At 37.0% G+C, this 22112-nt stretch overlaps 1 protein-coding gene across 1 annotated transcript in view; it reads left to right on the forward strand.

Moving 5' to 3' along the window:
- Positions 1 to 22112, forward strand: part of LOC128183344 (zonadhesin-like) — a 71119-nt gene that overhangs the window by 28713 nt on the left and 20294 nt on the right. Inside the window, exons 26-38 of the mRNA XM_052852311.1 lie at positions 318 to 491; positions 1382 to 1567; positions 1908 to 2084; positions 2224 to 2403; positions 2964 to 3044; positions 3324 to 3496; positions 4883 to 5068; positions 5433 to 5612; positions 5738 to 5914; positions 6310 to 6586; positions 6993 to 8272; positions 8509 to 8673; positions 9072 to 9245. Of these exons, the coding sequence (XP_052708271.1) occupies positions 318 to 491; positions 1382 to 1567; positions 1908 to 2084; positions 2224 to 2403; positions 2964 to 3044; positions 3324 to 3496; positions 4883 to 5068; positions 5433 to 5612; positions 5738 to 5914; positions 6310 to 6586; positions 6993 to 8272; positions 8509 to 8673; positions 9072 to 9245 (3410 nt within the window). The remainder of the gene's footprint in view (positions 1 to 317; positions 492 to 1381; positions 1568 to 1907; positions 2085 to 2223; positions 2404 to 2963; positions 3045 to 3323; positions 3497 to 4882; positions 5069 to 5432; positions 5613 to 5737; positions 5915 to 6309; positions 6587 to 6992; positions 8273 to 8508; positions 8674 to 9071; positions 9246 to 22112) is intronic.

Here is a 22112-nt window from a genome sequence, read left to right on the forward strand (position 1 = left end):
ATAATAATATATATGTGATAATGAAGGAATGTTACGATGTATAGCGGGGTATCGGTCCTGTCTGTGAACAGCATAGGTAATACGGCAGTATGATACCCCGTGCTTCAACTAGGGAAAAAATATGTCCAAATCCTATAGGGATGTATTATACGCACCCCTTTCTCATGGTAAAAAATGCTGGGAAAAAAGTGCGTATTATAACCACCGGATTACGGTACAACAAATGCAAGATAATGTCAAACAGTTTTATAGTTTCACCTCTACCCATAAACACAGAAGGCATAATACGACATTACATGCCCACTTTTCTTTCTCAGCCTGTTACTACAACAGGAGGACCTATGAAGATGGAAGTCAGTTTGACCTTGATGCCTGCACCAGATGTTCTTGTCGCCATGGTGATGTACAGTGCAGTAAAACGGCCTGTCCAGCTGTCAGCTGCCCCAACCCAATCACTCCTCCAGGAGAATGTTGTCCAGTATGTACCAGTGGTAAGTGAGGTCTTTCTCTTGAGGGTTTTTAAAGATGTACATTTATTTACCTTTTATGAATGATTGGAACTGCATAGCTCCTTGGTTCTTCAACTCAAATGCAATGTATCTTAAGATCTATTTATAGAGGTGTAACCATTTCGACGCGAAGCGGAGGTTGACAATGGTTTTCGAGGGGTGTCAATTTAAACTGTTATCCTCCCAAACAGGCACTATTTATTTTGTTATACTGAATGTCTTTTTTAAAATTTTTAAGAAAATTTTACTGCTTTTATATAGGAATAACGTGAATTCTACAGCGAACCGTACGCGCATAATTTTCGCGCAGGTAACATTTTTTAATGTTACCCGTTGCCAAGTGCGTTGCTAACGCTGAGGGTAATAGTAAATATTATTAACTGCGTCTTAACCAATCAGATTTCAGTATTTAACATGAAAGTATAACAACATTTAATATTGCATGCAAATAAAATTCAAAGCAGGTTCACTGTTGTAGGTGTTTGGCCATTTACAGAGCTAGAGGTTGCTAGTTCAAATGTAGGCCATTGATATTTGATGTGCCCTTGGACTGGGCACTTATCTGTATTGTAATGGTTTAGTCCACCTGCAATAAGATTGTGTTAAAATGTATGGGAATCAATGTTTCTCATCCACTTAGCACCACAATATTATAATACGTAAAAAATAAGTGATTGGGACTTAAAAATGACTTTGACCTATCCATTGTATTTGAGATATCAGTGTTCGAGATAATGCAGCTGTAAATGCCTTTCAGCAGCTTGATAAAGGATTAACCACACTAATCAAACCATTGCAAGACATGTTACTAGCTATGTGACTAATAGAGATACCCATGTTTAGTGTAAGTGTTCACTGCTGCTGTATTTCAGACTGTGAGTATGACATGCAAACATACAGACACATGGAGTCCTTCCTGGCCAGCTATGACCCCTGTCTCAACTGCTCCTGTACCAACTCCATCGTACGCTGTATCCCCATCATGTGCCCCCACAGAGACTTCCCCTGTAGGAACCCCATCAGGAAGGGGAAGGGATGCTGTGAATTTGTCTGTCCCAGTGAGTATAGACTTGTAAACAATCATTTTGTAAGGGTTTTATTATTTCAATAGATATTGAAAGTGCAAATAATAGAATTATTAGACATTTTCTTTAGTAATATTCTGGGTTTTATTATTTCTGTCAATAGACTGTAAATATTTTGATCTGCGTGCAGTAAAATTCTGAATGTTTTGAATTTTGAGTGAACTTTGAATTTGCACCTAATTATTGAAGAATTGCTTGTTCACTAAGTGAATGTTGAGTGTGGAATTCATTTGATATGAACTATAGAAACATTGCAGTACAATACCTGAATTGGTAACTATGTATATTTAATTCTGGGTTGAATGTTTGACAGGCTGTGTAGATGGAGGGAGGGAGTACTACAATGGGGATACCTGGCCGTCCCCCCGGGACCCCTGCCAGGTGTGCCAGTGCTCCGAGGGCATTGTTACCTGTAAAACCAACAAATCCTGTATGTACAGGTGTACACATGGAGTGATTCCACAGGGGAAGTGCTGCTCCGACTGTAGAGGTAAACATGAAAACAGAATCTTCTTCAAATCTTCTTCAAAGTAATGTTGAAAAAGAACTTTTTGTGGGGACAAAATTTTTTCAGTTTTTGAAATGATTATTTGGAGAAGTAATTTTGCTGTTTGTATATCTAATTGCAGACTGTCTGTTCAACGGGCGATTGATCAGTGATGGGCGTCGGTTCCAGGCCCCCGGGGACAGGTGCCAGCAGTGTACCTGTGAGCGGGGTAACGTCAGGTGCCAGAGTTCAGGGCCCTGCCCCTCCCTCACCTGTACGATCACAGAACAGTTGCCTGGAGAGTGCTGCCCAAGGTGTAAAGGTAAAGGCTTACTGATGGCTGATAGATGTACAGTAATAAGTAAATGAATTACTGTAAGTCAATTTATCTGCGATATTCTTATTTTGCAATTTACTGGAGATAATCTGGTTTGCATTGATTTAGTTTTGCAACCCAGATTAAGGTTATCTAGAAAATAATATATCTCTGATTTGTAGCAAGAAATATTCGCGAAGATGAAGCTCTCGAATTAAAGTTGATTTACATTTAATGAGAGTTGACTGTATACCACGATAAATTTAAACTGTTCATAATTATAACTGGTAAATCAAGCACTTAATTTTTTGCACTTTATACACGTATATAATGATAAAATGCTATAAAAAGACTACGAAGAGTGCAGGGATGAAAGTATTAATTCATATGTTGTAAGAAATCGCAAAAAGGTACTTCTGTTTTTATCAGTATATTAGGCAAAAGTTTCTCTAAGGAGATTTGTTTTTTCATTTGTTAGTAAAGGTTACATGTATGATACATGTACATCTATGTAGTAAGCATAATTCATTTTGATTGTAATGAAACGTACAATTTGTTTATAACAGGATGTTTACACAATGGTCAGCAATATCAGAACGGGGACACAGTATCAGCCAGTTTGTGTGAAAGCTGTGTTTGCAACCAAGGTTTGTTAAATACTGTTTATTAAGTAAATTTTGTTTCAAGAATGGCTGGTACTGAAAAAACAAAATATAACAATACTAAGCACATGTATTTTCAGTTAAATTATGGTTGATAAAGTTATTTAGCAGTAAATAGAAGTATTCCAATGATATGCAATGCAGCTCAGATAAATAAAACTATGATGTTTTATATATTAAATGTAAATGCATGTGAAGTTATCATTAATATTATGAAACTGCAGTAGATTTACCTTTAAAGTGTTTTGCTAATGTTTTATGCAGGTGCGGTGGAGTGTAAGGCTATAGGCTGTGGACCGCCACGCTGTGAGCGACCGGTACAGGTGCCTGGGCAATGCTGCCCTGTGTGTCAGGGATGCGAGTACCGGGGGAGGTCTTACCCTGAGGGACAGAGCTTCTCCAACCCCCAGGATCGTTGTGAACAGTGCATCTGTCAGGTGAGGGAGGCAACAGTTTCTCAAACACTTATCTGTTATATTTGTGACTCTGTAAGAAAAAAATGAATATGTGTTCACTGGTATTATTCTTACAAAACATCTTCAGGTACAGAACAAACCTGATAACTAACTTTCATATAGTTTTAAGGAAAAAAAACCAGATTATATATGTGCTTACAGATTCATAATTCTTGAAAAAAAAATTATCTTTTGCTTATTATTTCAATTTTTGCGAGTTGATTTTAATCAACTCTCCTATGCAGTCACTCTGGCAAACCGTAAGTGAAACAGTGTTTGGACCAAAGCACCAATCATCGCTGCTGACAAGACTAAGTTCTTGAGAATAATTGATAAACTCGAAGAAATGTATGCTAAACCATTGTTTTTCAAGGAAACTTATTTATAAATACCTTGAAAAAAGTCAGATTTTAAATGGTACGAACAATTTAGATATTTTTTGTAGTTGTATGTGTTCTTACGCCAGAGTTCAGTACTCTACGCTCGGTTGTCTCGGTAAATATCTGACAAGCAGAGAGTCTCTCTTGCTTTTCGGAGATTAACGGCGAAAGCCGAGCATTTGGTTGAACGAGACGAGGGTTCAATTGCTTGGATCCATAAATTTTCCAGAAATATTTCTATCACTGATACATAGTTTGCTTGAATTTATTCTATCTTTATTAAATACATATGGGGTTTTATCAACATTCTTGTGTCGAAAAAGTCCGAAAATTTGTATTATAAAAATGTGCGTAATTCAAATACAGATTAGAAACTACCTGTACTTGTCATGCAAAATAACATATCATTGATTTTAGAATAAATAAACATCGATAAAATTAACTCCCGTCAGTTCTTCGGTACTTTGATTATGATATTTTCTCAATATTTTACAAGCCCATTTTGCACTTCACAGCAACTGTTTCAAAATGGTTGATGCAGTTTGGCAGAAATTTGACATTTTCTCTATGTTTTACATTTCATCTTTTAAGATAGTTTATAATTACCTTTTTCTAAATTTTAGAATAAGCATAGTATGAAGCAGTACTACAATTTTCTCTATGGTTTACAAGTCAATTTAAGCTGTTCATGGTTACCGTGCAGAATTGTTGAGTGCAGTGAAACAGAAAGCAATTACTTTACTTTTCTCTATGTTGTATAAGTCAATTTTAGTTACTGTGGATTCCTAATTAAGCGCAAGAATAAACATCTTCGTAAAATGGTGAGAAGTGTATATCGCAAATTTTAAAATCTCGCTACATGAAACTATGATAAAAATTTGCCATTCGTGATTTTATGTTTTCGCGATTTGATGGAAAACAACTGAATTGCAGAATTAATTACTAGACTTAAATAAAAAATCTACAATATTCATGGTTATTGTTATAGAATGGTCGAGTTCAGTGTAACAGGAGGACAGATTTGTGTTCACCCCGCCCCTGCTCCCATCCTGAGACCCTCCCCGGGGATTGCTGTCCAGTGTGTGATGGTTGTCTGTTCATGAGAAGACGGTTCGCTAATGGCCAGAAGTTTGTTCCTGCAGGAGGGGACCCCTGTAAAATCTGTAGATGTATGGTATGGTCATTTCTTTGTTAATAGAAGGTTGCATGCTTATCATTATGCTTATTAATATGAATAGAGTATTTTGCCTTAACTTCAGTGAGAACTGATTTTTAAAATGCTTAATGAGACACCAATGTCGATGGGCGTGCTTATAGTCTTAAAAGCCAAGTGGTATACCTTATCAAAACACTGATGTGGTATACCAAGACACTGGGTTTAAGTCCTGGTTGAAATTGGTTTAAGAGCTAGAAGAAACTAAATTTTTTACCACCCCTTACATAGTTTTGCCTGTGATTTCATTATTTAATTGCCATTCAATGTATTAACAAAGTGGAAGGAGTAGCTACAAATGCCTTATTTATGATATGGCTTACAGGGTGGTAACGTGACATGTATGTCAATGGGCTGCCCTCCCCTGAAGTGTAAAAATCCGGTCAAGCCCCCAGGGTACTGCTGCGGAGTGTGTCCACTGGACTGTGTGGTCAGAGGCAGGAACTACAGTGAGGGACAGACATTTGCCGACCCCAGGGACAAATGTAATGTCTGTACATGTGCTGTATGTATCTTAAGCTAAATTACTTTATTTTTATCCAGTTTTGTTTTATACAATATGATTCGTTGATTCTTTTGTTTAAGATACAAAGTGAATTGTTTGTAATGATATACGTTGTGTAATTACAGGATAGCTCCATCACTTGTCAGCCAATGGTGTGTCCAGTTCCTCAGTGTAACAACCCGACCATTCGACCTGGCGAGTGCTGTCCGTCGTGTCAGATGTGTAGTCATGGTGACAGACAACTACAAAATGGGGAGAGTTATGTCAACCCCAAAAACCCCTGCCAGCAATGCACTTGTCAGGTATGAGTATATCTAACTCTTATTAACATCATCACACTGTATCAGTGCACAATTACATAGGCATAATTGTTATAAATATTTTACAAAGAAAGCGAAAGTTTAGGTCAAAGTTAGTTATTAGTGAAGTTCAATATCTTCAGTCATAAGGGTCGATACTTTTAGTCTAAAAAAACTTTTAAGGAAACAAAGTATAAACATGATTTGAAATCCTGTTTGGTATCTATCTTTAAAACAAAAAAATCCTGTCGGTATGCAACTGTATTACGCATAGGTTCCGAGACATTTTGAAAATGTAATAATGTTTCACCGAACCAATGTTAGACAAGACATTTTCAGAGATTAGCAATGGTTCACCAAACCACTCCTATACATGTATACACTGGTTCTGTTGACAGAATGGCGTGGTGAGCTGTACCAGTGTACGGTGTCCGGTCCTGAACTGTATTGACCCAGTCTATGAGCTGGGCAAGTGCTGCCCCTCCTGTTCCTCAGACAAGTGTGTCGTGGAGGGGCGGACCTACCGGTCAGGTGACTCCTTCTGTCTGCCCTCTGACCCCTGCCAGGAGTGTCATTGTATAGGGTCAAAGGCAACGTGTGCAAAGAGGGAGTGCCCCGAGACTCGGTGTAGGAATCCAGCCTTCCTGGCTGGCAAATGTTGTCCAGAGTGTAAAGGTAGGAATAAATGGTTCAAATTTATGCTCTAGAATTAGGAATTTAAGAATCTGGTTCTGGCCATTTTCAGACTACATTGATCTCCTTAAGAAGAGCTCTGTATGGAGAGAGAAGAAAATAATTTGAATTTATGAAATTGTTTGTCACTGAATAATTGTTTATAGCTTTAAAAAAATCATATGTAAATAATAACTTTTAATTTACGATTTTTTTTCTCTAAATAATTGTAAAAAATTATGGTAGACCTTACGGCTAATTTGTTAACCACCTTGTCTCCTTGAAGAAATTTTTCATTTTGATATTGAATTGAAATTAACTGATATCATTAGTTATTCACATGTGCATTTTATTTGATGTTCATAAATTCTGTGAATTTGTAAAGTGCTGTTTATATGTGTATTTGCAGATTGTAATTACAATGGTCTGATTTACCGAGACAAGGAGGACTTTGTAAATCCGCGGGACAGGTGTCAGACTTGTACCTGTAGGCTTGGTAACATTGCCTGTAAAGCCACGAACTGTGTCGTCACAAAATGTCAGCACCCTGTCACCAACAGGTGCTGTCCAGAGTGTGATGGCTGCTTCTACAAGAGTCGGACGTATCGCAATGGGGAGAGGTTCCAGGACAGCCGAGACCCCTGTGTGACGTGTACCTGTAGAGATGGTGATGTCGCCTGTGTACCTAACCCTTGCCCTGCTGCATCCTGTAAGAACCCTGTGCAGGGCAGGTGCTGTGCGGAGTGTGCAGACTGCATGTATCAGGGGAGGAGACTCAAGGACAATCAGCGGTTCAGGGATAACAACAATCCGTGCAATGAGTGCATTTGTAGACAGGGTAGTGTGGCGTGTACCCCGCTACCCTGCCCGACAGCCACCTGTAGTAACCCCACTCAAGGGAGATGCTGTCCCGAGTGTAGGGATTGTCAGGTGGATGGGAGGGTCATTTCTAACAATCAGATGGTGCCCAGTCCACCCGGATCCTGTCAGGATTGTGTGTGTAGGAATGGGAATACAGAGTGCCGTAAAAAGCGATGTCCGAGAGCTCAGTGCAGTCATCCAGTGAAGAGAGAATGCTGTGAGGTGTGCACCGATTGTGTCCTCAATGGTGTAGAATACAGAAATGGGGAGATGTTTCCTGACAGCAGTGACAGGTGTAGAGAGTGTCAGTGTGTCAATGGAAATGTCCAGTGTAAGCAGAAGGTTTGTCAGGATGTCAGGCGACAGTGTAACAGCCCAGCTGTCACCGACTGCTGCCCTAAGTGTCAGGATTGTCAGTTCAGAAACCAGTTCTATCGGGATGGAGAGAAGTTCCCAGATGTGTCCGATCCCTGTAAAGAGTGTGTCTGTCAGAGAGGAAGTGTAAACTGTGCCCAAAGAACTTGTCCAGCTATTACTTGCTCACATCCAATCAGGGGCCAGTGTTGCCCTCAATGTGGGACAGACTGTCTGTATAACAATAAGTTGATACGTGACAATCAGTCATTTAAGGAGAGTTGCCGGAACTGTACCTGTAGTGGGGGGACCGTGTCCTGTTCAGGGATCACCTGTCCGAACGTCCAGTGCAGCCACCCTGTGTATGACGAGTGTTGTAAGAGGTGTAACAGGTGCTTGTTGGAGGGGAGGATCTATGGAGATGGGGAGCGTTTCCAAGACAGAGACGATCCTTGTTCTGAGTGTGTCTGTCAGGTGGGATTTCATTATAATAGTATTATATCTATTTATTAGATATATAGTGTAGAAGCTTTATCACTTAATATGTACAGTTACTATAACAATCTCGGCTAAAAATCAGTTAGAATTCAGTATTACCTTCTTTTTAACTTTCGCTATAAATCTGCACACATGCACACACTAAAATAATCCCAAATATATGGTATTTAAATTCAAAAGTACAGCTTTTCTGGCATTGGTATTTATATCAGGGTGGTTCAGTGAGCTGCAGCAAGAAGCCATGCCCCGTCCAGAAATGCTCCCATCCAACCGTGAACCAGTGTTGTCCCGAGTGTACTGACTGTTTGTACGAGGGCGTGGTCATCAGACATGGAGAATCCCATCGCAAGGACGCTTGTCACACCTGTTCTTGTAGGGTGGGTATCATTTGATCTGTACTAACATGTGACTTAACAGTTGTAATAAATTTTTAATTATAACTCTGATCATACAGTAAATTCGTTAAGTATGAAGTCAACATGTATATTATTACAAAATCTCAGATATAGCAAAGTTTTGTGGAGTTTCCGGCAAAATGTCATTGTGGATTGAAAGATTTTGGATACAACAAAGTAATCCAATGGTCCCTAGTAATTAGCTATAACTAAGTTATACTGTATTTACATTGTTGCTGCTCTTAGTTTTAAGTTATGATATATTCATAATATTTAAGATTTTTTTCTAATTAAATAAAAAATATATTTGATATAAATTTTGCTGATTATTAGAAAAAACAAGTGTATAAATGACTCAATTGTATTCCTCTTCTCTGTAGTTTGGATCAGTGGACTGTGTGAAGGTGGAGTGTCCGAGGATCACCTGCTCCTCCCCCTACACCGACACCTGTGGATGTCGGAGGTGTGACCGCTGTTCCCACCAGGGCAACTCCTATGACAATGGAGTGACCTTTCCTGACCCACAGGACAAGTGCCGCCAGTGCCAGTGTTTGGTGAGTTGGTGCCACATCTCAATACAATATTTATATTAAATTTTTGGTATTCAATATTTTGAATGCATCATGAAAGTAATAAGTGATAAGAAATTATGCCAACTTAATAAATTGTGAGATGAAGTTAGAGGGAGCTTATGCTATACCCCCAGCGTCAGCATATGGACCAAGTAAAAGTTTTTGTTGCAGGTCCTTTATGCCAACTTAATAAATTGTGAGACGAAGTTAGAGGGAGCTTATGCTATACCCCCAGCGTCAGCATATGGACCAAGTAAAAGTTTTTGTTGCAGGTCCTTTATCTAAGTTATTACTTGTCCTATCTTCACCAAACTTGCATGGATGATGCATCTGGACCTATTTATAGACTTGAGAACTTGGATGCTGAATCTGGGCCATGAATTTCAGATGCTGGAGAGGTTAAGGTTTTTGGAGCAGATTACTTCACCAAACTTGCATGGATGAGATTGAATGCTTGAATGCAGAATCTGAGCCATAGGTTTCGCATGCTTGATTAGGTTCTGTTTTTTTGAATGGGTCAGATGTTTAATAGATAATAGTACTATTTCAAACTTGCATAGTTGATTTAACCGTAATATAAATGAATTGCAGAGTTAGTGTCAGATGCAGAGCCTGACTCCATCTTAGTAATTACTGATCCTGACTTAACCTAACTTGTATGGATTTTGATGTCTTATGATACTGATGCACCTGACAGGTTTAAGTGATGAATCTGAGCCATAACTTTTGGATGGTGGATAAGGTTTATAAAATTATAATATTAAACATTATAATATAATATGTTATGATATTGTATTGTATTTTGTGATATGATATTAATCATATAATAAATACTACAGCCTACTCCGGATATATTGAAATTCAGTGGACCATGCAAATTATTTCAATCTATCCGTATTTCATTATAAGCGAAATTGACTGACGTGAAGCCGCATTTTTGAAAGTTCAATCCCGATGTAAGCATAGAAAACCAAACCCGAACAAATTATTTGGTACTTTTTTATTATACCCCCGCTCCGAAGGGGGGTATACTGTTTTACCCTTGTGTGTCTGTCTGTCTGTCCGTCCGTCCGTCCGTCTGTCTGTCTGTCTGTCTGTCCGTCCGTAACAAAAATTTATGTCGCAATTATCTCAGCAACTAATTATCGCAGATGCTTGAAATTTTTACACAGTGTTTGTATAGGCATGCCATATCGTGGGATATATTTTTGTACCAATCGGACGTCAACTTCCTGTTAAATGACAACTTTGCTTATTTTTTAACCAAAATTTTCAAACATATTTTCGTCTAAGATTTCTCAGCAACTATTTATCGCAGATGCTTGAAATTTTTACACAATATTTGTATAAGTATGCCATATCGTGGGATTTATTTTTGTACCAATCGGACGTCAACTTCCTGTTAAATTACGACTTTGTTTATTTTTAGCAAAAATTTTCAAACAAATTTCCGAAAAAACAAATTTCTCAGCAACTATTTATCGCAGATGCTTGAAATTTTAACACACTATTTGTTTTTGCATGCCATATTGTGGGATATATTTTTGTATCATTCGGGCGTCAACTTCCGACGACTTTGCTTATTTTTTAACCAAAATTTTCAAACAAATTTTCGTCAAAGATTTCTCAGCAACTGTTTATCGCAGATGCTTGAAATTTTCACACAGTTTTTGTTTTGGCATGCCATATTGTGGGATATATTTTTGTATCAATCGGACATCAACTTCCTGTTAAATAATGACTTTGTTTATTTTTAGCCATAATTTTCAAACAAATTTTCGTCAAAAGATTTCTCAGCAGCTATTTATCGCAGATGCTTGAAATTTTTACACAGTGTTTGTTAAGGCATGCCATATCATGGGATATATTTTTGTACCAATCGGACGTCAACTTCCTGTTAAATGACAACTTTGCTTATTTTAGCCAAAATTTTCAAACAAAATTTCCTCAAAGGTTTCTCAGTAGCTATATCTCGCAGATGCTTGAAATTTTAACACACTATTTGTTTAGGCATGCCATATTGTGGGATATATTTCTGTACCAATCGGATGCCAGCTTTCTGTTAAATGTCGACTTTGCTTATTTTGCATATTCACATCAGAGCGGGGGTATCACTAGTGAGCATTGGCTCACAGATATCTTGTTTATTACAGTAAACATATTAAATGGAATATTAGTCCTTGAAAGTCTGATTAAAATCATATCCATCGTAAGTTTTGTAAGTTTCAATTTGTTACTATCTTAAACCTCGTCATAATCTCGGTCGCATTCTTTAACGTTTTAGAGAAAAATCATCAGACTCAAACGCTTCAAATACTGCTGAACGCTGCTTGTATATCATCATAAGTGTACTTGCGATACTCTCAAAATCTTCAACTATTTCGTATTTAGGCCTTTTCCTTTTATCAATAACTAGTTCGTATTTAGTGCCCGAAGATAAGTTTTTTCTTTTCCGTGGGGTTTCCATATTACGTCAGTCTAGCCTCAATACATTCGTATACGTTAAAAAAAAATCATGAATAATTTTTACTATTTAAAAGAAGTATAAAAACACATATGATGAGAACTTATCAATTCACACCTTTGTATATCAACCGGTCAGTCTGGCATAATTACTGGCACCAACGACAGCCGCCAGGGAGTACTTCAATATATCTGTTATAAAAACAACTATTTATCACCTATGGGGACCGAATATAAGCGATATTTCAAAATAGCTGATTTCATTATATCCATTAAATCAATGCAAAGAAAATGAGAGACAAAACCTGGAGATTTATTTCTATTTCTATTAAAAATTAGCAGAATTTCAAAATAAGCGTTTTCAATATAAGTGGAGTAAGCTGTATATTGTATCATATGTTATGGTAGTGTATTATGTGATCAATTACAATAATGTATTACATGATACAATGTCATTTCATATGGCACAAAACAATTTTTTATATATAATATCATGATCATGTGCATACTATATCATTATATAAATAGTGCCTGTTTGGGAGAGTAACATTAACACCCCAAGAAAACCATTGTCAACTGACGTAATTTCAACTGTTAATTGTTCAACTGTTATTGTATTTTATAGAATGTCTTAGTTTGAGAGAAAATTTCACTGCTTTTATATATAAATGATGTGAACTCTACAGCAAACCGTATTGGCATAATTTATGTACATGTAAATTTTGTTGTGTTTCCCATTGCTAAGTGTGTTTCTTATGCTTAGGGTATTAAAAAGGATTATCAACTGTGTCTAAACCAATCAAATTTCAGTATGTAACGTAAAATATATAACATTATTTATTACAGTATTTTATTATGCCCCCCCCCCCCCCCTACGAATAAGGGAGGGCATATTGCTTTGCTGCTGTCTGTCGGTCGGTCCACCAACAGTTTCCGTTCATTTTCTTCAGAGGATGAACATATTGGAATGAAATTTAGTAAACAGGTTTATCATGATAATATCTAGGTGAGGTTCATTATTGGGTACGATTGAGCAATTTTCGACAGAGTTATGGCCCTTGGACGTAGAAAAATTTGCAGTTTCTGCTCATTTTCTTAGCAGAGGATGAACATATTGAAAATTTGGTATACAGGTTTATCATAATAATATCTAGGTCAAGTTTGATATTGGGTACAATAGAGCAATTTTTGACAGAGTTATGGCCCTTCCAGTTATTTGCACTTTGCGCTCATTTTCTTCGCAGAGGATAAACATTTTACGTTCATTTCCTTTGTGGATGTTTCCAAGGGAGGGGGCATAAGTGTTTTACAAACATCTCTTGTTGTTTTTTATGATACAAAAAAATTCAGATAACCTTAACAGCTAGATTGATATTTCTATCTCAAATGTTGATAGATAAAATGTAAAGAATACAAGCACATTACATGTGAAGGGATACACAAACTCAATAATATTCAGGTAACTTTTACAGCTTGACTGGTATTTCTTTTTTATTCTGAAATGTTGATAAAGAAAATGTAATTTCCAGCCCAGTAAGTGCTAGTATTCAATGTTACTAACACATTCCATGTGAAGGGATACACAAATTCAGTGAATTCAGATAATCTTAACAGCTTGACTAGTATTTTCTATATCATTCTGAAATGTTGATAGAGAATAGTGATTCCCAGCACAGGTAAGTGCTAGTTGTCCAAGCACACCAGCACATTACATGTGAAGGGATACACAAATTTGATAGTATTCAGATAACCTTAAAAGCTTGACCGGCATTTCTAATTGAATGTTGATAGAGAGAATGTGATTTCCAATCGGACAAGTGCTAGTTGTCAAAGCACACCAGCACATTACATGTGAAAGTATACACATATTCTATGAATTCAGATAACCTTTACATCTGGACTGGTATTTGTAGTTGATTCTGGAATTTTGATAGAGAAAATGTGATTCCCAGCACAGGTAACTGCTAGTTGTCTAAGCACACCAGCACATTACAACTGAAGGGATACAGAAATTCATTAAATTCAGATAACCTTTACAATTTGAATGGCATTTTAGTTGATTCTGAAATGTTGATTCTGAAAATGTGATTCCCAGCACAGGTAAGTGCTAGTTTTCAATGCACACCAGCACATTACATGTGAAGGGATACACAAATTCAATAAATCCGGATAGCCTTATTAGCTGGACTAGCATTTGTAGTTGATTCTGGAATGTTGATAGAGAAAATGTGATTCCCAGCACAGGTAAGTGCTGCTTGTCCACGCACACCAGCACATAACATGTGAAGGGATACACAAATTCTATGAATTCAGACAGCTTCAACAGTTGAACTGGCAGTTTTTGTTTATTCTGAAATGTTGATAGAGAAAATGTGATTCCCAGCACAGGTAAGTGCTAGTTTTCAATGCACACTAGCACATTACAAGTGAAGGGATACACAAATTCATTGAATTCAGATAACCTTAACATATGGACTGGTATTGATAGTTGATTCTGAAATGTTGATAGAAAAATGTCATTCCCAGCACAGGTAAGTGCTAGTTATCAAAGCACACCAGCACATTACAACTGAAGGGATACACAAATTCATTGAATTCAGATAACCTTTACAATTTGACTGGCATTTTAGTTGATTCTGAAATGTTGATAGAAAAATGTGATTCCCAGCACAGGTAAGTGCTAGTTTTCAATGAACACTAGCACATTACAAGTGAAGGGATACACAAATTCATTGAATTCAGATAACCTTTACAATTTGACTGGCATTTTAGTTGATTCTGAAATGTTGATAGAGAAAATGTGATTCCCAGCACAGGTACCGGTAAGTGCTAGTTGTCTAAGCACACCGGCACATTACAAGTGAAGGGATACACAAATTCATTGAATTCAGATAACCTTAACATCTGGACTGGTATTTATAGTTGAATCTGAAATGTTGATAGAAAAATGTGATTCCCAGCACAGGTAAGTGCTAGTTGTCAAAGCACACCAGCACATTACATGTGAAGGGATACACAAATTCAATAAATTCAGATAACCTAACAGCTTAACTAGCATTTGTAGTTTATTCTGAAATGTTGATAGAGAGAATGTGATTCCCAGCACAGGTAAGTGCTAGATGTCAAAGCACACCAGCACATTACATGTGAAAGTATACACATATTCTATGAACTCCGATAACCTTTACATCTGGACTGGTATTTGTAGTTGATTCTGAAATTTTGATAGAGAAAATGTGATTCCCAGCACAGGTAACTGCTAGTTGTCTAAGCACACCAGCACATTACAACTGAAGGGATACAGAAATTCATTGAATTCAGATAACCTTTACAATTTGAATGGCATTTTAGTTGATTCTGAAATGTTGATTCTGAAAATGTGATTCCCAGCACAGGTAAGTGCTAGTTTTCAATGCACACCAGCACATTACATGTGAAGGGATACACAAATTCAGTGAATTCAGATAATCTTATTAGCTGGACTAGCATTTGTAGTTGATTCTGGAATGTTGATAGAGAAAATGTGATTCCCAGCACAGGTAAGTGCTGGTTGTCCAAGCACACCAGCACATAACATGTGAAGGGATACACAAATTCTATGAATTCAGATAACTTCAACAGCTGAACTGGCAGTTTTTGTTTATTCTGAAATGTTGATAGAGAAAATGTGATTCCCAGCACAGGTAAGTGCTAGTTTTCAATGCACACTAGCACATTACAAGTGAAGGGATACACAAATTCATTGAATTCAGATAACCTTAACATATGGACTGGTATTGATAGTTGATTCTGAAATGTTGATAGAAAAATGTCATTCCCAGCACAGGTAAGTGCTAGTTATCAAAGCACACCAGCACATTACTTGTGAAGGGATACACAAATTCAATAAATTCAGATAACCTAACAGCTTGACTAGCATTTGTAGTTGAATCTGAAATGTTGATAGAGAAAATGTGATTCCCAGCACAGGTAAGTGCTAGTTTTCAATGCACACTAGCACATTACAAGTGAAGGGATACACAAATTCATTGAATTCAGATAACCTTAACATCTGGACTGGTATTTATAGTTGATTCTGAAATGTTGATAGAGAAAATGTGATTCCAAGCACAGGTAAGTGCTAGTTTTCAAAGCACACCAGCACATTACATGTAAACGGATACACAAATTCAATAAATTCAGATAGCCTTATTAGGTGGACTAGCATTTGTAGTTGATTTTGAAATGTTGATAGAGAAAATGTGATTCCCAGCACAGGAAAGTGCTAGTTGTCAAAGCACACCAGCACATTACATGTGAAGGGATACACAAATTTAATAAATTCAGATAGCCTTATAAGCTGGACTAGCATTTGTAGTTGATTCTGAAATGTTGATAGAAAAATGTGATTCCCAGCACAAGTAAGTGCTAGTTTTCAATGCACACCAGCACTTAACAAGTGAAGGGATACATAGATTCATTAAATCCGGATAGCCTTATTAGCTGGACTAGCATTTGAAATTGATGCTGAAATGTTGATAGAGAAAATGTGATTCCCAGCACAGGTAAGTGCTAGTTTTCAAAGCACACCAGCACATTACATGTGAAGGGATACACAAATTCAATAAAATCGGATAACCTAACAGCTTGACTAGCATTTGTAGTTGATTCTGAAATGTTGATAGAGAAAATGTGATTCCCAGCACAGGTAAGTGCTAGTTTTCAATGCACACTAGCACATTACAAGTGAAGGGATACACAAATTCATTGAAATCAGATAACCTTTACAATATGAATGGCATTTTAGTTGATTCTGAAATGTTGATAGAGAAAATGTGATTCCCAGCACAGGTACCGGTAAGTGCTAGTTGTCAATGCACACCGGCACATTACAAGTGAAGGGATACACAAATTCATTGAATTCAGATAACCTTAACATCTGGACTGGTATTTATAGTTGAATCTGAAATGTTGATAGAAAAATGTGATTCCCAGCACAGGTAAGTGCTAGTTGTCAAAGCACACCAGCACATTACATGTGAAGGGATACACAAATTCAATAAATTCAGATAACCTAACAGCTTAACTAGCATTTGTAGTTTATTCTGAAATGTTGATAGAGAGAATGTGATTCCCAGCACAGGTAAGTGCTAGATGTCAAAGCACACCAGCACATTACATGTGAAAGTATACACATATTCTATGAATTCAGATAACCTTTACATCTGGACTGGTATTTGTAGTTGATTCTGAAATTTTGATAGAGAAAATGTGATTCCCAGCACAGGTAACTGCTAGTTGTCTAAGCACACCAGCACATTACAACTGAAGGGATACAGAAATTCATTGAATTCAGATAACCTTTACAATTTGAATGGCATTTTAGTTGATTCTGAAATGTTGATTCTGAAAATGTGATTCCCAGCACAGGTAAGTGCTAGTTTTCAATGCACACCAGCACATTACATGTGAAGGGATACACAAATTCAGTGAATTCAGATAATCTTATTAGCTGGACTAGCATTTGTAGTTGATTCTGGAATGTTGATAGAGAAAATGTGATTCCCAGCACAGGTAAGTGCTGGTTGTCCAAGCACACCAGCACATAACATGTGAAGGGATACACAAATTCTATGAATTCAGATAACTTCAACAGCTGAACTGGCAGTTTTTGTTTATTCTGAAATGTTGATAGAGAAAATGTGATTCCCAGCACAGGTAAGTGCTAGTTTTCAATGCACACTAGCACATTACAAGTGAAGGGATACACAAATTCATTGAATTCAGATAACCTTTACATATGGACTGGTATTGATAGTTGATTCTGAAATGTTGATAGAAAAATGTCATTCCCAGCACAGGTAAGTGCTAGTTATCAAAGCACACCAGCACATTACTTGTGAAGGGATACACAAATTCAATAAATTCAGATAACCTAACAGCTTGACTAGCATTTGTAGTTGAATCTGAAATGTTGATAGAGAAAATGTGATTCCCAGCACAGGTAAGTGCTAGTTTTCAATGCACACTAGCACATTACAAGTGAAGGGATACACAAATTCATTGAATTCAGATAACCTTAACATCTGGACTGGTATTTATAGTTGAATCTGAAATGTTGATAGAGAAAATGTGATTCCAAGCACAGGAAAGTGCTAGTTTTCAAAGCACACCAGCACATTACATGTAAACGGATACACAAATTCAATAAATTCAGATAGCCTTATTAGGTGGACTAGCATTTGTAGTTGATTTTGAAATGTTGATAGAGAAAATGTGATTCCCAGCACAGGAAAGTGCTAGTTGTCAAAGCACACCAGCACATTACATGTGAAGGGATACACAAATTCCATAAATTTCGATAGCCTTATTAGCTGGACTTGCATTTTAGTTGTTTCTGAAATGTTGATAGAGAAAATGTGATTCCCAGCACAGGTAAGTGCTAGTTTTCAATGCACACCAGCACATTACATGTGAAGGGATACACAAATTAAATAAATTCAGATAGCCTTATAAGCTGGACTAGCATTTGTAGTTGATTCTGAAATGTTGATAGAGAAAATGTGATTCCCAGCACAAGTAAGTGCTAGTTTTCAATGCACACCAGCACATTACAAGTGAAGGGATACACAAATTCATTGAATTCAGATAACCTTTACAATTTGAATGGCATTTTAGTTGATTCTGAAATGTTGATAAAGAACATGTGATTCCCAGCACAGGTAAGTGCTAGTTGTCAAAGCACACCAGCACATTAAATGTGAAGGGATACACAAATTCAATAAATTCGGATAGCCTTATTAGGTGGACTAGCATTTGTAATTGATTCTGAAATGTTGATAGAGATAAAATGTGATTCCCAGCACAGGTAAGTGCTAGTTTTCAATGCACACCAGCACTTTACAAGTGAAGGGATACATAGATTCATTAAATCCGGATAGCCTTATTAGCTGGACTAGCATTTGAAATTGATGCTGAAATGTTGATAGAGAAAATGTGATTCCCAGCACAGGTAAGTGCTAGTTTTCAAAGCACACCAGCACATTACATGTGAATGGATACACAAATTCAATAAAATTGGATAACCTAACAGCTTGACTAGCATTTGTAGTTGATTCTGAAATGTTGATAGAGAAAATGTGATTCCCAGCACAGGTAAGTGCTAGTTTTCAATGCACACTAGCACATTACAAGTGAAGGGATACACAAATTCATTGAAATCAGATAACCTTTACAATATGAATGGCATTTTAGTTGATTCTGAAATGTTGATAGAGAAAATGTGATTCCCAGCACAGGTACCGGTAAGTGCTAGTTGTCAATGCACACCGGCACATTACAAGTGAAGGGATACACAAATTCATTGAATTCAGATAACCTTAACATCTGGACTGGCATTTTAGTTGAATCTGAAATGTTGATAAAGAACATGTGATTCCCAGCACAGGTAAGTGCTAGTTGTCAAAGCACACCAGCACATTAAATGTGAAGGGATACACAAATTCAATAAATTCGGATAGCCTTATTAGGTGGACTAGCATTTGTAGTTGATTCTGAAATGTTGATAGAGAAAATGTGATTCCCAGCACAGGTAAGTGCTAGTTTTCAATGCACACCAGCACTTTACAAGTGAAGGGATACACAAATTCATTGAATTCAGATAACCTTAACATCTGGACTGGTATATATAGTTGATTCTGAGATGTTGATAGAAAAATGTGATTCCCAGCACAGGTAAGTGCTAGTTGTGCAAGCACACCAGCACATTACAAGTGAAGGGATACACAAATTCATTGAATTCAGATAACCTTTACAATTTGACTGGCATTTTAGTTGATTCTGAAATGTTGATAGAGAAAATGTGATACCCAGCACAGGTAAGTGCTAGTTTTCAAAGCACACCAGCACATTACATGTGAAGGGATACTCAAATTCAATAAATTCAGATCGCCTTATTAGCTGGACTAGCATTTGTAGTTGAATCTCAAATGTTGATAGAAAATGTGATTCCCAGCACAGGTAAGTGCTAGTTTTCAATGCACACCAGCACATTACATGTGAAGGGATACACAAATTCAATAAATCCGGATAGCCTTATTACTGGACTAGCATTTGAAATTGATTCTGAAATGTTGATAGAGAAAATGTGATTCCCAGCACAGGTAAGTGCTAGTTTTCAATGCACACCAGCACATTCCATGTGAAGGGATACACAAATTCAATAAATCTGGATAGCCTTATTAGCTGGACTAGCATTTGTGATTGATTCTGAAATGTTGATTGAGAAAAAAATGTGATTCCCAGCACAGGTAAGTGCTAGTTTTCAATGCAAACCAGCACATTACAAGTGAAGGGATACACAAATTCATTGAATTCAGATAACCTTAACATCTGGACTGTTATTTTTAGTTGATTCTGAAATGTTGACAGGGAATGTGATTCCCAGCACAGGTAAGTGCTAGTTGTCCAAGCACACCAGCACATTACAAGTGAAGGGATACACAAATTCATTGAATTCAGATAACCTTTACAATTTGACTGGCATTTTAGTTGATTCTGAAATGTTGATAGAGAAAATGTGATACCCAGCACAGGTAAGTGCTAGTTGTCCAAGCACACCAGCACATTACATGTGAAGGGATACTCAAATTCAATAAATTCAGATCGCCTTATTAGCTGGACTAGCATTTGCAGTTGAATCTCAAATGTTGATAGAAAATGTGATTCCCAGCACAGGTAAGTGCTAGTTTTCAATGCACAGCAGCACATTACATGTGAAGGGATACACAAATTCAATAAATCCGGATAGCCTTATTAGCTGGACTAGCATTTGAAATTGATTCTGAAATGTTGATAGAGAAAATGTGATTCCCAGCACAGGTAAGTGCTAGTTTTCAAAGCACACCAGCACATTCCATGTGAAGGGATACACAAATTCAATAAATCTGGATAGCCTTATTAGCTGGACTAGCATTTGTAATTGATTCTGAAATGTTGATAGAGAAAAAAATGTGATTCCCAGCACAGGTAAGTGCTAGTTTTCAATGCAAACCAGCACATTACAAGTGAAGGGATACACACATTCATTGAATTCAGATAACCTTAACATCTGGACTGTTATTTTTAGTTGATTCTGAAATGTTGACAGAGAAAATGTGATTCCCAGCACAGGTAAGTGCTAGTTGTCAAAGCACACCAGCACATTACATGTGAAGGGATACACAAATTCAATAAATTCAGATAGCCTTATTAGCTGGACTAGCATTTGTAGTTGATTCTGAAATGTTGATAAAGAGAATGTGATACCCAGCACAGGTAAGTGCTAGTTGTCTAAGCACACCAGCAAATTACAACTGAAGGGATACTCAAATTCATTGAATTCAGATAACCTTTACAATTTGACTGGCATTTTACTTGATTCTAAAATGTTGATAGAGAAAATGTGATTCCCAGCACAGGTAAGTGCTAGTTGTCAAAGCACACTAGCACATTTCATGTGAAGGGATACACAAATTCAATGAATTCAGATGACCTTAACAGCTGGACTAGCATTTGTAGTTAATTCTGGAATGTTGATAGAAAAATGTGATTCCCAGCACAGGTAAGTGCTAGTTGTCAAAGCACACCAGCACATTACATGTGAAGGGATACACAAATTCAATAAATTCAGATAACCTAACAGCTGAACTAGCATTTGTAGTTGATTCTGAAATGTTGATAGAGAAAATGTGATTCCCAGCACAGGTAAGTGCTAGTTTTCAATGCACACTAGCACATTACAAGTGAAGGGATACACAAATTCATTGAAATCAGATAACCTTTACAATTTGAATGGCATTTTAGTTGATTCTGAAATGTTGATAAAGAACATGTGATTCCCAGCACAGGTAAGTGCTAGTTGTCAAAGCACACCAGCACATTAAATGTAAAGGGATACACAAATTCAATAAATTCGGATAGCCTTATTAGGTGGACTAGCATTTGTAGTTGATTCTGAAATGTTGATAGAGAAAATGTGATTCCCAGCACAGGTAAGTGCTAGTTTTCAATGCACACCAGCACATTACAACTGAAGGGATACAGAAATTCATTAAATCCGGATAGCCTTATTAGCTGGACTAGCATTTGAAATTGATTCTGAAATGTTGATAGAGAAAATGTGATTCCCAGCACAGGTAAGTGCTAGTTTTAAAAGCACACCAGCACATTACATGTGAAGGGATACACAAATTCAATAAAATCAGATAACCTAACAGCTTGACTAGCATTTGTAGTTGATTCTGAAATGTTGATAGAGAAAATGTGATTCCCAGCACAGGTAAGTGCTAGTTTTCAATGCACACTAGCACATTACAAGTGAAGGGATATACAAATACATTGAAATCAGATAACCTTTACAATTTGAAT

The sequence above is a fragment of the Crassostrea angulata genome, chromosome 5, assembly GCF_025612915.1.
Source record: "Crassostrea angulata isolate pt1a10 chromosome 5, ASM2561291v2, whole genome shotgun sequence".
Taxonomy (NCBI): Eukaryota; Metazoa; Mollusca; class Bivalvia; order Ostreida; family Ostreidae; genus Magallana; species Magallana angulata.